Source organism: Eucalyptus grandis, chromosome 6 (genome assembly GCF_016545825.1).
Source record: "Eucalyptus grandis isolate ANBG69807.140 chromosome 6, ASM1654582v1, whole genome shotgun sequence".
Taxonomy (NCBI): domain Eukaryota; kingdom Viridiplantae; phylum Streptophyta; class Magnoliopsida; order Myrtales; family Myrtaceae; genus Eucalyptus; species Eucalyptus grandis.
The window spans coordinates 24360273-24378042 of NC_052617.1; the positions used below are offsets into that span (position 1 = coordinate 24360273).

Genomic DNA, 17770 nt, shown 5'->3' on the forward strand with positions numbered 1-17770 from the left:
TGCACAACTATACATATATGATATTAGATTGTGACTCTCAAACTTGCACAAATGCTTGCACAACTATTAGTCCAAAACAAATGGCAAACATTACATATATTCAGAATACGCAATCAACTCTTGGATTTCTTATAGACAATTAATAGACATGTTACCATAGTAATAAGGTATCCGATACTGGAAGCTACTAAGTCCATTCCCAGATCAGAAAAGAGAGCCTGTCGTCCCATGTTGGCTCATCTCGGAGGTAATTGAAGTCGCATGGGAGTAGGGGTTTTCTTCAAGCACCTCGCCTTCAGTCCCTTCATTGTTTCCATCAACTGTTGAGCTGTTGAGCTCGCAGTTAATCCTAGTGAGTTGCTCGGCCACTTCCCTCATTGCCGGCCTCCTTGCACCACTTTGATCCAAGCACTTCACTGCAATCACAGCAACCATTTCTATTCTCTCCATTACATCTTCACTAGCGTCCTCGAAATTTATGACATTGGAGAATGTCTTATCCTTCACGGAAGAGATGAAATAATGGATGATATTGATTGACTCTCTGGCCTTAGTAATGAAACTTGTTAGCTTCTTTCCCGTGAGCAACTCCACGAGAACAACTCCAAAACTATGTACATCACTCTTAATTGTTATCATACTAGTAGTTAAATATTCTGGATTGATGTAGCCCGTGCCTTGTATTTCATTGGCTAAGACATGACTACGCACTGGTGATATAGGTACCGAAGTTCCAAAATTAGATACTTTTACCGAGTAATTTTGATCCAGAAGTATGTTCATTGACTTGATATCACCATGAATGATTGCGGGTTCTACACAGGAATGCATATAATCGAGTACAAGAGCTACTTCGGTGGCTATTCTGAGCCGGTTTTTCCATGATTTCAAAATGGTTGACGCATTTTGATGGATGTGTTGGAAGAGGGTACCATTCGAAATGTATTCATAAACCAGCAATGGTATCCTAGTCTCCAAACATATGCCATGGAGCTTCACCACGTTTTTGTGGTTTATTTGCACCACAATTTCATGTTCATGCTGGAAATCCCCCTTTATTAGAGACTTGTGCATGTCTTTAGGCTTCTTGACCGCAAACACGGTGTTCCCTGCTATTCTCCCCCTATACACGGAACCAAAACTGCCCTCGCCCAACTTGTTGCTAACATCATAGTTGTTGGTTGCTTTTGCTAACTCTACCTCCGTAAAGATTCGAACTCTGTGGTATTTCAAGAGCACTCCTCCATTTCGTTTGAAGTTTTTCTCTTTGCTTCTCCTCTTCCACGTGTGAAAGGCTAAAGCACTGACAATTAAGAAGGAGAGGGCTAGAATAATCCCTGCCAAAGAATACATGTAACTAGATTAATGATTCGAGCGTGTAATCCTTATACAGTCCACATAATTCTTAAAAGAATTTAATTTCAAACGCACAACCCATTTAATTCTTTTTTACATAATCCATGTCTATTACCATTGCTTTGGATAACTTTCAAAATATAACAAGGATTATACATGTTTTGTATCATAATCCTTATGAAAGTCCTTATTTAAAATTTGACATACGTTATTATAAACCGAATAAGTCATCAATTGTGTTTTGTATCATAATCCTTATGAAAGTCCTTATTTAAAATTTGACATGCGTTATTATAAACCGAATAAGTCATCAATTGAACTCAATTCAAGTACATATCACTAGCATCTTCTATTACTCCTCCCAATGTCTTTCCTTGATTATGATGAAGGCTTGTAATAAATAAATTTTAAAAAAAAACGAGGAAGCATTCACCTCCCTCCACTAATGCAGGAACATAAATATCGCCCAAATTCATATTTAGTTAAAATTTACATGTGGATAATATATATATATATATATATATATATATATATATATATAATATAACCTGCCAATTAAAAACTTGATTGAAGGATATATACTCTAACTAGAGATAAAAGAAAATATAACCATATTTATATACCTATTAATTATTTCTCTGAAACTAATTTCAACCACCTTGAAATGGAAAATTGCCACAACTCTGTGACCTGTGTGGGGGCCACCGCTATGGAATTAATTTCTGCCAGAAAAAACTAATCCACTTACTGGTTGGCCACCTTAACATTTTTCTTAAGATAGCTACCACACCTATATTCCCAATTTTTTTTTTTGTGTCATGAAAAAATATATACCCTCTTGCCATTCCATTTAGGATATATTTACATAAATTTAACATATTTATATCATAATGAACAAATTTCAAAATTCTAGTGGCACAAGAAAAGATCAAAATATTTGTCCCAATGGAGATATTTTAAAATCTTTTATGACATTAACCCTTTTCCTTATTTTTGCTATTTCTATGAGAAAAAATGGCTCCTTGAATGAATTTCGAACGGCACGTGTCGCTTCATGGGCTGGTTTTCTAGATCCAAACAAGCTCCTACCTTCACAAATCAGTCGATGTGGGACAATGTGAAAGATGAAAAACATGGTAAACAACCCACCCGTAGGTAGCCGTGATGGTTGGGCTTCACTACCTCATCGCAGAAGAACGAGTTCGAATCTCCGGATGCTCGCGACTTAAGTGGGGTCCCAGGGGTGGTTTCTTGGGCTAGCCCCCTCGAGGGTTTACGTCTAAATAGAGGCTTGTGGCGAGACTCCACTGGTGCTAGCGAGTACCAAAGGGTCGTGTAATCCCCGAAGGGTGATCTCTGGCGATCCCTCGATCATTAAAAAAAAAAAAATACACAGTAAACAATTGTGCCACATTGCTAACCAAAAGTATAATTTGCATCTTCTTTAAAAGCAAGGCTTGTCAGGAGAAGCGATTGTCCTTTGAATTTTTTTAATAATAATAATATTGTTCCTATAAAAATAATTACAAGTAAATTAAACGAAATAAAATATATGTTTTTTTCTTAAGAGTGTACAAGAGGTAGAGCTAATGCTCTCTCGACTGATGTCCTGCCCCATGCCTTGCGGGGCTTTTTATTTTATTTTTTTACAAGGTAGTATATACAAGTGAGCGGTTTCATTTTTTTATTTTTTTTATTTTACAAGGTAGTATTTACAAGTGAGCAGTTTCACGTTCTGTCAAGGTATCTTCTGGAACCTAGAACCTATTTGTTGGAATAGGTTCCCAAAATATTTGGGGACCTAGAACCTACCCAAGAAACTAAAATCTACCTTGTTATAGAGTCTAAAATCAATTCTAGGGTCCACCTAGATTTCAATTGTACTCTTAATTGAACAATTGTAAGTAATGAGCACCATTTACTACAATCTACTGATCACCATTCATATCTAGACACATGGAGATTATGAAATATTAATAAAGTAAAAGTCTCAATTATGAATATTGCCGGAAATGAAAGCTTAGACTAGCAATTTTAGATTACACACTTATTATTAGATACCATGGAATGCCGTAGGATCGCATAAAAACATAGAACAAGAAAAATAGAAAGACTTGCTCCAGGTTGTAGGTTCTTGGTTTCACCTGAAACCTGGAACTTTCCTGTTAGAACCTGGAATCGGATTGATTCCACCGATACGATTCTCAAGTTTTTTATTCTATTCTAAAACCATACTTACCCTAATGGCGTCGGTGGGGCACAGATTGCTTGGGTCTCGTTCCCATCCTACAAAACCCCACTACGGCAAACTTTTACGCATGGATCCATTTCTTTCTTCTTCTCTTTTTAGCTTACTATCGAAACTTTGACATTTAATGTTATATTTGCTTAGCTTCAACGACTTTAAATACGTAAGATAGATCAGAAAATGTCTTTTTATACTCCCGAAAAAACTAATTCATCACCGCCAAATCTCAATTAAAATATGGATTATTATACCATACTCTGCCAACCTCATCTCAAATTGCATTAGTAGTATAATTTTTTTTTTTTTCTGTTTCTCTCTTTTAGTCTCTTTTAATAGATACTCTTTCGATAGATAATCAATTGAAGATCTTGAGAACCATTCATGGGACAATACCTAGATTTTTACCCAAATCGAAACTCAACCAAGACATGCAAGTCTGAATAATAATTACTGTAAAAGGATTTGTTTAAAAAATGAAAAAAAAAAAAAGCCCCAATCCAATCAATGGGTGTGATCGTTGAAGGTGCGTTGAGTATCTTGAATTTTGGTAACCCAACTGAGCTTCATCAATCTTGAAGGTCGTCCTTATTGGCAAGTTCACCAAGAAATGGCGTTCGGCCTTCTTGTCCATCTAGTGCTTAAGGGCCACTATCGCTACAGCAACTCACAAGAGAAGAAAGAAATTTTCGGAATTTATACAATTATTAGGGCTTTTTTCCCCTTGAAATCAGAAACTCTAGTTGGTCGTTTTGGCGCAAGATTCGTAGGTTTGGTTGGAGTAAGAATTTTCACTTAGAGGTGCTTTGTATACTCTCACATACGAAGATTCAAAGTGGTAGCTTCAGAAAAGAAGGGTCAAAAAGAAAAAAAAAAAAGGAAAAAGGAGGAATAAGAAAAACAAAGGACAGATGTAATCTACGTTAGCCTGGGACTGAGCAGAGACAAATGGCAGCTTGTTTGCTCACTGCTTGTGCTACCGGGGATTACACCGGCTAAGTGTGATATATTAATAATACATAAAAAAAATGTCAAACTTACTGCAAATTCAATTATTGACACCTAAATTTTAGGTAACTTATTTAGTCGTTTATGGCAGAAAAATTAGGATTAATTCTTAAGCCCTAAAAAAAATAAAATTAAGTTGGATAGCATATAGTTTTAGAAGCATTATTTTATTTTATTTTATTTTTATTTGCATTGGACTGGTGACGGATGGGTTCGGCTTGATGATTCTAAACTTTTATTTGATGAGTTGGATTAAGCCTTCGGCAAGAGGAAATTGGCCCAAGCCTAGTATTCTCTTATCACCAAAAATTTGCTCCAAAGGAATTGCAATTTGATATTTTCGGAAAATATTCATATATTCGGTAAATCTTCCGTATCTTCATGCGACATATATATTGAATGATATATTTTGCGGGGGATTCAAAAATTTAGGGTGAAATATCAAGAGGAAGACAGCTCGTTTAATAGGGGATATAGATCGAGTGAATATATGAAAAATCTTATCCAATGAACATAATATACAAAAAAAGTATCTAAGAAATACACGGCCACACAATAGAAATGGGTCTTTCTTTTTCGGCTGAGGATGGCCACACAATAGAAATACACGGCCACAATTCATAAAAAAAAAAAGGGCTTTTCTTTTCATCACTTCGTAGGGGTTTTATTTTCTTCGGGGGACTTCTTTTTCATCACTTCGTAAGAGGGGGTCGAAAAAGAACATACAAAGAAGGAAAAGAAAAAAGAGCTTTTTCGTCAGAGGGGCCTTTCTTCATTCTTTTAAGAAAACAATACAAAAAATGGAGAAAAGGGCTTTTGAGGAGTCAAAGTCAAGAGAAAGTGTGCAGAGAGGGAGACGGTGAGAGGAGACGTGAGAGAGACGTGCAGCAGAGAAGGAAAAAGAAAAAAAAAAAAAAACAAAGGGTTTCTTTCTCGCGCAGCAGCTCTTCGCCAAGCCCTGCAGCCCTCCGGGCGTTCCCCTCACCTGAGCGACCGCCAGCAGCTCGCCGTCGCGTCTCCGCCCCAGCCAGACGCCTCCGTCTCCCTTGCCACGGCCCACCATCTCTGCACGCCGGTCCGAGTCGCTCCCCTTCGAGCGACTCCGCTGCAGCCCAGTGCCAGAAGAGCAGCCCCTGCTCAGTCGCTCCTGCTGCAGCACGAGCCTTCCTTGCCACCTCGACGCCCTTGCTCCGCCACACCACAGCGACCAGCGAGCCCGCTGCCTTCTGCTCGCACCAACCCACGACGACCCGCCGCTGCCCCGCTGCTCCGTCCGATCTCTGCCGGCCTCTGATGCAGCCGAGCAGCCCTCCGCCTACGACGTCCCTGCACGCCGCTCGAGCTTCCCCTCCGAGCAACGCCCCTCAACCGCGAAGCCGCTGCCGTCGAGACGCTCCACCCTCTGCCGATGCGCCAGCCGCTGCTGCCGCCTCCGCCCGACGCCCCCTGCTCGCCTGTCACCGCAGCAGCTTCACTCGGCGTCGGCCTCGCACCAGCAACCGCCAGCGACTCCGGCTTCCCTGTGCCCGACGCCGCTGCTCGCCGTCGCAGCAACTGCTCGTGTTGCTTCTGGCCCAACCTGCTACAGCGCCGCCCATGACCTGCAACAATACCAGTCAGACCTTGTTGCCAAGCCACTCGCGGAGATCGAAGACCCAGCTGCTACCCTCGCTGTGCTGCCCTGTTGTGTTGCACCGCCTGCTGCCGTGCCGAGCGCGATCTGTGCCATGCCACCCGTTGTCCTTAACGACCCGCTGTGCTGTTCCCTATCGCCAAGCCCCGCGCTGCCAGTGAGCCGTGCCCTGCGCTGCCCTTGACCCGCCGAGCCACCGTCACGAGCCGCCGTTTGCTAAACTTTTTTGAGGCCAAATTTCTAAGTAGGTAGATTTTATTTTATTTTTTATTCTTTGCTTCTTTAGTAGAATTATTCCTTAGTGTATGATTAAAATTCCCGATATGAAGCAGCCTCTTAAATTAGGGATTGCCGAGTCGATTTTCGAGCCCGAAATCCGACTCGCAATCGCCTGTGTTCGAAAATCCGACTCGCAATCGCCTAGAAAATCACCGATTCGATCTCACGCTTGAGATTCGATTCGCAATTTTATTTAAAATTAGCCAACCCGATCTCATGTGCGAAATATGATTCGTCAATTTATGAATATTGATTTTATCTTGCATGATTTGCTGTGGTATCGTTTGATCGATTTTGTTTTCGTAAAAAAAAAAAAATTGAGTTAGATTAGGTTTATCGTCTTAGGGTCATCTTGCATATTTAGAGTAGGAATTTTATTTCGAATTTTTGAAAAAATAAAAATCAAAAAAAAAAAAAAAAACATCAACTTAGGATGTTAGTTTTTTAGATTTTTTTTTGCCGAAAGTTTTTTTTAGATTGCACGTTTAATTATGTTGGCAATTTTAATTTCGAATTTCATAAAAAAAAAAAAAATAGAATTAGGGCATTCTTTTTTAAGTTTAGATTTTTTTTTCTAGATATATTACATTTTAGGTTAGGGATAACATCCTAGTTTAAATTAAGATTTGACTTAAACTGAATCTTAATAAGTTGGATGATATCTTAAATTGGATAGATAATTTTTGCAATTTTCTAATTTCGAATTCATGGAAAATACCAAAAAAAAAAAATTATCTTTAAATAAATTGATTTCATTCTTTAGGATAGATTGCATTTTATTTATGTCATGTAGTTTAGGTCATATTGCCATGTCGTATCATTTCATGTTAGATTAGTAGCATGCATTGCATAAAGCATGATTTTCATTAAATAAGTGAAAAAATAATTGCGTGTTAATTATAAATCATATCTAGAACTGTCGATGTGAATTTTGATCTAACATTGTAGATACTTTTATTGCTATGAGGTAAGTCTTTCAATTTATTCATCGTTTTTCTTGGATGTTAAATTGGTGGTTTGCGCACCCGCATGATTGTCTCACATGTTAGGGAATTGAATTAAATTAAGTCAAGCTGTTTGCAAAATATTTTTTTCAAAATAAAAAGAAAAGTACCGAAAGGGCATTAGTGAAAGCTAGCGTAATCCAATCCCCGATCTCATGATCTCTGGTTCGCATGAGTAAAATAAATCTCTCATTACTTTACTTGGATTTCTAATCGACTCACCAAAAATAGATTAGTGGTAACTTCTAATTGAAAAATCAATTGCATGTTAAGAACTTGAACCTAAGTCGCGAATTCGTATGGGCTTGTGAGAGCTCGAGCTAAGTTTAGGCTTAGTAATCCATTGGCCAAACCCTAGGTGGTTCACCTGAAAATTTGGTCGCGACATCAATAATGAATTGATAGAATATGAACCATCTAGTGAATGATAAGGGGTTATATATGAAAGTACCTTGAACAAGTAGTGTCCAAGGAGAAAATTGGCAAATGGCTTCATGTGTAGTTCCAAATGGGCAATAGCATGTGTAGTTCCCATCCCTATTCTGGCACTTTCCACGGCATTGGTTTAGGTTTGAGTCCTTGCATTCATCGATGTCTACATTATGTAGAAGAGAAATTGAACCATTATCTCGTTTGTGGTAAAAACTAATTGAACAGGTCTGTGCATGGATTATAAGATAAATAATGCTATCTCATTTAGGTTTTCAGTTATAGTAATGTGACATGTGTCACTCCCTTTCAAGATGTCTTTTCTTTCTCTACTTTTAGTCTCATTCCATGCCGAATCTGAGCTCAACAATGGCATTGTTCTTTGCCATCGATTGAGATCGACACTGTCTCGAACTCTATATACAAAATCCATTGAGGGCACATGAGCTAGGATAGGATCCTGTGCACAGAACCTACGGAAATTAAGCTTTTGCAATAATGCATGAATACCTACGTTGCAAAAGCCAAGCGGGGGGTCGTATCCGATCTCTGGGGACGATGACTGAGCTTAGGAGGGAGGAGGTCGATCTTTACATGCATATATAAAATTGTAAATATAGCTTTTATCCTATGAGTAAAGTGGATATGCTAATATGCATATATATCACTAAATATGATGGACTCGTCAGATCTAACGCTTTAGATGCGTTATAATATACGAACCATGTTGAACATGTGTACATAGGAGAGCAGGCACAAAGGTTTGAGAGAGAAGGCAAATTCATTGCTGTAACATGGGAATAGAGTTGCTAGAAATGTTGATGATGATGTTCGTAGGGTCGGGATTGTGACCTTGACTTATTCTATTAGGCAAAATGTTGGAATCCTAGGAGAAACATATGCCCAAGTTCAAATTTATTCAATTGGGCCTATCATAATCATTGAGGAAAAATTACCAAAAAAAGTCTAAAACTTATTACAATAATGCTAATTCAGTTCTCAACCATTTTTTTGGTCAATTAAGTTATGAACCTTTTACATTTATGATAATTCAGTCTATTCAGCCAATTTTAGTTAGAAATCATTGACATGAACGCTAGCTACCTTATGTGGCCCAATTGGCGTTCATGTGGACAATTTTAAATAATATTATAATATTTTTCAAAATTTTCAAATATTTTTCTTTTCTTTCTCTTTCTTTTTCCCCCTTCCTTCCTCCTCTAGCTGGTCACTAGAGGCTCGACCTTGCCATTGTTGGTTGAGGTCGGCCTCGCCTAGTGATGTTGTGACTAGCTAAAGGAAGAAGGGAGGGAAGAAAAAAAAGAAAAAGAAAAGAATAAATAAATAATTTGAAAAATTGTTAAAATATTTAAAATGTTCATGTTAGTGTCAGCCGCATCATGTATGATAGTCACTATCATGTATGACAGTCACTGTCAATGTTAGTGATTTCCAATTAAATTTAGCCAGATTGATTGAATTGACACAAATACCAAAATTTATGACTTAATTGGCAAAAAAATGAGGGTTAGGACTAAATTGATACAATTGTAATAGGTTTATAATTATTTTAGTAATTCTTTCCAATTGTTGATTCCTCATGCTCAACACTAGATATAAACTCAGATCTAGGCATGATTGCCTAAACTTACATAGCCCTCTCATTAAAAGTAGGGATAAATGCATTAGAAGTGTTAAAATTTGTCACGAAAGTATAATTAAGTTTTAAAACTTTCAAAATTTTTATTTAAGTTTTAAAACTTATTACAAATGTAATCGTGTTCTAAACTTTTTAAAAAGTGCAATCAACGAAATGATTTAATTAGACTAATTTGACAAGTGGAAGAGACTAGCACGCAAATCTCATCTCCTTCACTGCGGCGGAGACATTCGGGAGACTTGTCAACTCTGAGATGAGGTACGAGGCAGACTCATGGAGAGATCTCCTATAAAGATCGAGAGGCTACAAAATTTACGGCAATCTGAAAGGATGAGACAAAACTCTTTGCATGTGTAGAAATAAAGAATAAACAAGCCTATACAACTGAATCCCAAGCTTTTGTTTGGTTCATTTTAATTAGTTTTTTTATTTACTACTTTATTTAATGTGGTTCTTGAACCTTGACTGCTTAAAGGGAATTTCCTAGATTAGAAGCAGACCACAATAACACTTCCTTCTAGGTATGCCTAAAATTGGTTTTTCAATATATGCCCTCTGAATATAATAAACATAGACAGAAGTTTGGTACAAAAATAGAGTGTGACAGGATTATCGATAATACAAAAGCATTTTCGAGTACAGATATAAATGGACAGCCGGCAACACTCTGCAGTGGATTGCTGAGACCTAAGATCCAGATTGGTTGGGAATGGGAACTTAGAACTCCTCGCATAGGGGCCAGTGATGTTTGGTGGCAAGGAAATTGGCAAAATTCCTCGAATTGGCAAAATTCCTCAAATTTCTCTTTTCCCATTGTCACTAACTACACATATCAAATTGCTCTTTTCCCCGAAATGAAATTGGCAAAATTCCTCAAATTTTATAAAGACCTCCTATTAAAATTATACTAATGAGAAAACACACTTTTCTCTCTTTTCCCATTGTCACTAACTACAGCCATCGTGACCGTGGCATCACCATCCCCACCACTGTCGAGCCACGGCCTTGTCGTATCCTCATTAGTCTCCTCTGTTCATGGAAGAGACTAATCAAGCAAATCTCATCTCCTTCATTGCAGAGAAGATGGTACCGGGGACTTGTCACTGCAAGATGAGGTACAAGCCAGACTCATAAAGGAGGAAGAGAGAGAGAGAGTCGTCATCTTTGTTGCTTGCAATGGTGGTACTGGGGACTTGTCAATGCCAAGATGAGATACAAGCCAGACTCATGAAGGGAGAGAGAGAGAAACAGTCGTCATCTTTGTTGCTTACAGTAGTGGTACTGGGGACTTGTCACTGCCAAGATAAGGAAGGGAGAGAGAGAGAGAGAGAGAGAGAGACGTCATCTTTGTTGCTTGCAGTGGCGGTGGCACTTAATGTCATCTCTAAAGTGGAGGTGCCGTTGCCGGTGGAGGAGAGGGAAAAGTGTGTATCAGCGTAGAGAGAGAGAGAGAGAGAGAGAGAGAGAGAGAGAGGGAGAGAGAGAGAGAGGCGGCTGTGGTGGTCCAACGGCTGGCTCGCCTAAAGTGGTGGGCGGATGACGGTGGCAGCGGCAATGGCGTGAGTTGCAAGACGGAGAGTGGAGGAAGAGGTTGCAGCGCAAATCGAACGGCGGCTAATTAAATGGGGTAAAACTAGATGGAATCAGTAGGTAGATACAATACTTAGGCTCTTGCATGTTGATTAATCAATTATCCACACAATTCATTCGAGTGCGATAATGAATGAGGAGTCGGGTACGTTGAATTACCTTTACACCGTTCGAAGGGACTATAAGGATTCCCATAGTACCCAGGCTTGCAAACGCAACGATAACCTGTTCCATCCCCAAAGTCTTTACAATCCGTGTTGTTATGACAGGCATAGTTCAGCTTGTTGGCGTTTCTACAAGTCACGTTCGATTCGACCATCCAGTCCAGAACAAGGCCCGAGTTGTTGCCCACATCCTTGAACGTCGGGAGAGTCAAGTTTGAGATATTGAATGACCTGTTGTCCACCACGAAGGCCCGTGCACAGTGGCCGCGTTGTGAGTCCAACACGTTTTTGTCGACGGAGGAGACGTTAATTTTGAGCGTCTTGAGCCCCTTTGGGATGGATGCTTGACAGCAACCTTGACCGGAGATGCTTGACAGCAACCTTGACCGGAGCAAGTGGTCTTGTTGGCGAAGTTGACATTGTCGCTGCAGTAGGAGACGCAACCGCTCCCGAACTTCCCTTCTCTATTAGCCACGACCGCGAGGGCGTTGCAGCCGATGACGGTGAGATTGTTCCGGGTTTCTGAGAATCTGTACCGAGGATTTGGAGGTAGATCGATGGCCAGAGGACTGCTTCTGTTTGCTCCATTCTGATCGTAGCACTCGTATGCTTTGGGGAGGCTGACGACCATGGTCGAGTCCCCGACCGAGATTTTGCTTATCGTAAGATTCCCCAACATTAGTCGAAAACCGCTCCCTTCGGTGTTGGTGCAATTGAGCAAAAAATCTGTGGACCTCATACAATTGGGTTCGAGCCCGAATGGAAAAGGTACGGTCACGCCCCCAGCGTGTGCACTCTCTGGGCATGGCGGCGCTGCCTTGTTGAAACCACCAGGCCACAGCCACCGTTAGAAGCCAATGCCCTAACTTCATTTCGAAAAAAACTCTCTTAAACCCTCTCCCATGTAATTTTTGTCCGTTTTGGGACCTTTGTGCTTCTGTCCGCGTTTATAGAGTGGAAGCCGTTCTCACCGACCCATTATATACACATCGACGGATTGGTGAAATTTAAGTACAACAATGGAGGGCAGCAGGGGCAAATTATGTCAATAGAACAAATTGGAGGGACCCGATTGCATATATCAACAAATGCAAGACAGAATTATAAAAAAAAACAATATACAAAGGTTTTACACATAAAGGGTAATGCGCCCTTAGTCCTTGTCCTAGTGAAAGGGATGGTCATAGCATATGAAGATGAATACATGATTGTGATGTTGAGGTTACTTAGCAACTTTACTCTATCTTGTATCAAAGAAGAAACCAGCATACATAGTAATGAGAAATTCTAAATGCGTAAAGAACTCCTAGTATAACTTTTTTACCAAGTGATATGACAAATTTTAATTGAGCATTCAAATAAGTGAGATCTATTCTTTGAATGCTTGCCTTGTCAGAAGCCTAAAAGAAATTGTCACATTATTTATTATAAAAATCTTAGGGTGGCCGTTATGTTTTAAAAGGACATTCACGTATCGGCCACAAGTTCCACTATAGGAGAATTGCCAACCGACTTGAAAGGTTAATGAATCTCAAGGTGACACTAACAATAAGATGGCCCTAGAATTACGATGGGATTTAAACATTTTTATTAGAGTTATGTTTAAGATGGCCTTACAATTCTAAATACAAAGGGAAAAAAAGCTAAGAAACTTTTCGTATAGTTCTTTTTTGTGGCCATCGCAGTATAAGATCGCAAATAAATAAAATCTATACAAGACCAAAAATCAAATAGAGCTTTTGATCATAATCATTTTACAGTTTCTCAGGATGTAAGATTTTAAGTTCAATTGGAAGACTGAGACTAGAGAAAGTAATGAAGTTTATCTATGACCCAGAATCGAAATAGAATTTTAATACGATTTCTTTATAAATATAGCATTATTCTTATAGAAAGAGTAAAGACGAAGTAAAACGAACATTAGGAATTATCACCATTGGGGAAAGGCTTACGTCCTAGTAATTTTAGAACTCTTGAGCATTACTAGTCACATATTTGAATTTGCCCAGGTGCTTGTCGACCTCGAGAAATCTGAATTCGTTTCTTGTTTAAGTTCGACTGTACCATGACATAGGATTATCCTGGTTGTACTCTCATTATATCTTGGTGAGCTGATGGTGATGGGCCTATCCAAACTAGGAGCAGCTCAAACAGAATGTAACGTTATGCGTGTGAAACTTTGATGGTAATTCTTTGAGGTAGTCACCAGTAGTGGTTGCCCTTTTGTCTCATTATACCTATCAAATAATATTATCATAGTATTGCTATTGTGACGTACAATAGTAAATTTATTTGCATAATTATCCTTGCAAGATGAGAAATGCTATACCGGAAAAAAATGTGGAATAATTATAGGATATACAACTAGTGTAAACAAACAAATTTATTTGTGGTTGATTAATTATAGGAAAAAAATTATTTTACATGAGCGGGCGCATACACCATTGACTTGAAAGAGTGTGTAGCTATAATCCTTAATCAAGGATGAACAAGGCTGCCTATGTAAAATTTCTTTTATAATGGTGTGTGTATGATCTATTTTTCGAAAAAAGATATAGAGAGCTATGCTTGCTAGATGATGTAATATGTAATTTCGGGTTAAATAAATGAAGGCACACTTCGTTGGTCTCATGCTTTCAGTAATTAATCGACCACAAGAATGTATCATGCCACATTATTTTGTGATTTAATTTGTAATAAATCACAAAATAATGGCTTAGATTTTTTAATGGCTTAGATTTTTTTTTTTTGGGAAAAACGGTAAGTTCACCATGGTCTCCGAACACACGACTTGAATTCGACACTCCCTCTCAATTTTCTCTTCCCTGTTATTCCTATTTTTCTCATATCCTGTTAGTCTTTCTACTCATTAATTATCTAGTAGGAAAATAATCACGTGTCAACTACATATAAAATTGCTTGTATAGAGAATTTTGTAGTTGTGGTGTTCTTTTTGGATTTTTATTGTGAGTACACGGTTGGAAAGAGGAGTGCTAGACATTGCCCTAAATAAACATATGAAATCTTGTTAGTGAGTTCTTTAGCGTAATGGTGAAGTATACTTTATGGAAAAATATTTGATTGATAAATATTAATTACATCTATACCATAAAATTAAGTGTCTAAAATTATCAGTGTAGATATATTTTTCTATTTGATTGCTTACTAAGTGTCATAAGAGTACCCCTTCTTAATATGTGAAAGTTTATAGAATTTAGCAATCTAAATCTCTAAACTATTAGTAAATACAATGTGGTGTAATTAAGATCACTTATAGGAGAAGACTCTTCTTAGGCCGTGAACAGAACAACGATTTTATTTCAGTTTTGATTGTATTCGTCTTAAATTAAATGGTAATTGACTTGCTCTCAAGACGCTGAAACTTTGAATACGATCCAAAAAAAAAAATTACATTTTTTTTAATATAAAGAATCCAGACTATTTGCCTTAAACAAATGTCACGATGTATGCAATTCACTTATTCCTATGCATCTAGTAAATTCCTATCTACATGGAGGTGGGTAAAGTTATTTTGAATGTGGGAAGAAATCTATTGTATACAAATTAACATTCAATTAATAATTCGAGGTTTTAAAACGACATGAGAACAAATTATTTTGTTCGTCTAGTCCTATTTCGGGCGGTCATTTTTCATATTATCCATTGCACAGCTCTATCGAGACGGAACTAAAGCAACGTGTTTCACGACAAGTGGGAAACATAGAAAACCACCTTGCCCTCGACTTTTGGAGAGACCTTTTCCTTTCCAGTTGGCCTGACCCCGCACGCACAAACATTAACAACATGCTCTGTATTTTGTGATGAGCCCAGTCGTCTCGAAGTCTTTTGCAGAACAAGACAAAATGCAATAGAAAAACTAAAGAAAAGGGAGATCGCGGGATTCCCAAGAAAATAATTATGATTACCTAAATAAATAATTATTTTTTGTTCTTCAGAAAATATTATTTTCGAGTTAATATTATGAAAAATCTTAAACTCATACATTTATGATAAATTTATATAAAATTAACTTTTTGATTACGAAACACCTCAAATTGATATATATGTAACAAATTTATCATAGTATAATTTTTTAATCACTAAAAACCCAAAACTGTGACATTTATGATGAATTTACCCTCAATTAATTTTCATTAAATTGAATTAATACCACAAAAAATTACAAGCTAGTATACTTATGACAAATAGAAGGTAAAACCCCAAATTGATACACCCGTCGATTTGTCATGTCATTCAAAGTAATTTGACAATAAAATTTAATGGAAACTAATGAAATGTAAATTTGTCATAGGTGTATCTGTTTGGGCTAAATTTGTTATATGTATATTAGTTTGAGATTTTTCCATAATATTAAATTTTTTTCTAAAAAAAATTACTTTTCACATCTCGAATAACAAAGATAATGGTGTACTAGTGTTTGAAAAAAAGTAGTCCCCTTATATGTATATGATCAAATATCGTATACTCACTGCAAAGCCTCAACATGTATCCATAATCGTATTTTTGGTCATATAATATGTATTAAAATCATAAAAAAAAAATCTTGCGATAATCTCAAGTATTTTGTAATGATATACGGTAGTATTTGGTTAAATCAGATAAGCATTCAAAAGTACATTTGAATACTAGTTCCATAAATGTAGTTAAATACATCACTAATTAATAAAAAGTCAATAGTGTAGTCATAGGACAATGTAAAGCATAACTTTATTATTATTAGTATATTATAGGATGCATAATAAGATCTCTCTTAACCTCTAACCACTTAATTTATGGGTAGTGTTGAATGTTATTCTAATCTATCAGTGGGGTAATCGGGCAAAATTGCTTTGAACGTGTTTTCTTATCAACAAATTTCTTTTCATGTGCCTAGGACCACTTGATCAGATACACCATGGCTGTTGATCATGTAGACCACACAAGTGAGTCCCACATGATCAATGGCTATAATTGCATTGAGTTGATGTATGAATCTAGGTAAGTGATTCTTTATTCACTACAATGTACTTTCAATGGTCATAGTTCGTTTTGGTTGGAAAATTGCCTCTATTTAAAGGTTATGAGACAATGAACTTTGGAGTCATGTCCTTTTATATGCATTATTTCAATATTTAGCGACCAAATATGGTTAGGAATGACTATAAGATGGAATACTCTCCCTTTTCCTAGAATATTTTTCTTGATACTATGAATCGGTTGCATACTAATATGATGCAAAGTGATCATAATGCCCATGTGATGCAAATTCTAGTCAACCTTGTGTTTGAGTTTTGAAAACCTCATGCCACCTCGTTATGGAAAATATTGGATTTATAAGTATCGGTTACACATATAATGATAAAATTATTATTAAAAATAATTAATATTTATTTTTGTTTGGTTACTTAATAAGTGTCATAAGGTGACACCTTCTTAATATTTATTGTTTGGTTACTTAATAATTAATATTTATTCTTGTTTAGTTACATATAATGACGGTGCAATCTAGTCTCTAACTATTAGTTCTCCTGTGTGTAGCCATTAAGATTATTCATAGGAGAAGACCCTACTTTTAATTTTGATTGAAATCATCTTATATTAAAAAGGTAATTAACTTGCTATCACAAGCTAAAAATCTTGACACGTAGTCCAAAACAAATTATTAACTTCTCTTTTTGACAATACAAAGTATTTAAACTTTTCGACTTAAATGAATGTCAGTATTGCAAGCAACTCGCCTGTTCGCATGGATTTAGTAAAGTTCTAAATGTGAGTAGTTGCGATGGAATCTACCACATTTAAATTCGACATTTAATCACTTAGTCAATAATTTGAGGTTTTAAAGAAAAATGATTTGACTAAGTTGAAAGTTATCACCAAATTATATTTATGGTCACATGAAGATGTATTAAAATCATCAAAAACAAAAAATCTTGCAGGAATCTTGAGAGTTTTCTCATAATATATGGCAATATTTGGTAAAATGAGATTAGCATCCAAAAGTACATTCGTAATTCCAAACCAATGTAAAAAGCAATTGACTTTGAACTGTGCGCTGAGTATGCTGATTAAGACTAAGTAATGAAGGGCAAATACGAAAAGCAGGCGGTTTGCTTAAAAATTGTCCAAAGTTCTAAATCTATTATGTGACGGCCAATTTAATCTTAAACCTTTTACTTGTACCAATTTAGTCCAAAAACTTTTGATAATTTATCAATTTAGTGATGAACTTTTTAACAATTTGCCAATTTGGTCATAAACCTCTTAACAATTTACCAATTTAGTCATTCTAGCCAATTTTGATTGGAAATAATTAACGTTGACATTTTTTGCTATTTTTCTTAGTCTTTAGAATTTTCTTTTCTTTTTTCCTTTGCCGACCTCAGGTGAGGGCGTCCTTCA

At 37.1% G+C, this 17770-nt stretch overlaps 1 protein-coding gene across 1 annotated transcript; it reads right to left on the reverse strand.

Annotated features, from left to right (window-relative positions):
* Positions 1–204: 204 nt before the first annotated feature.
* Positions 205–1353, reverse strand: LOC120294387 (wall-associated receptor kinase-like 1). Its single transcript, XM_039314452.1, has one exon. It carries the CDS (start codon positions 1351–1353, stop codon positions 205–207), a length of 1149 nt encoding a protein of 382 aa, XP_039170386.1.
* Between the last annotated feature and the right edge of the window lie 16417 nt (positions 1354–17770).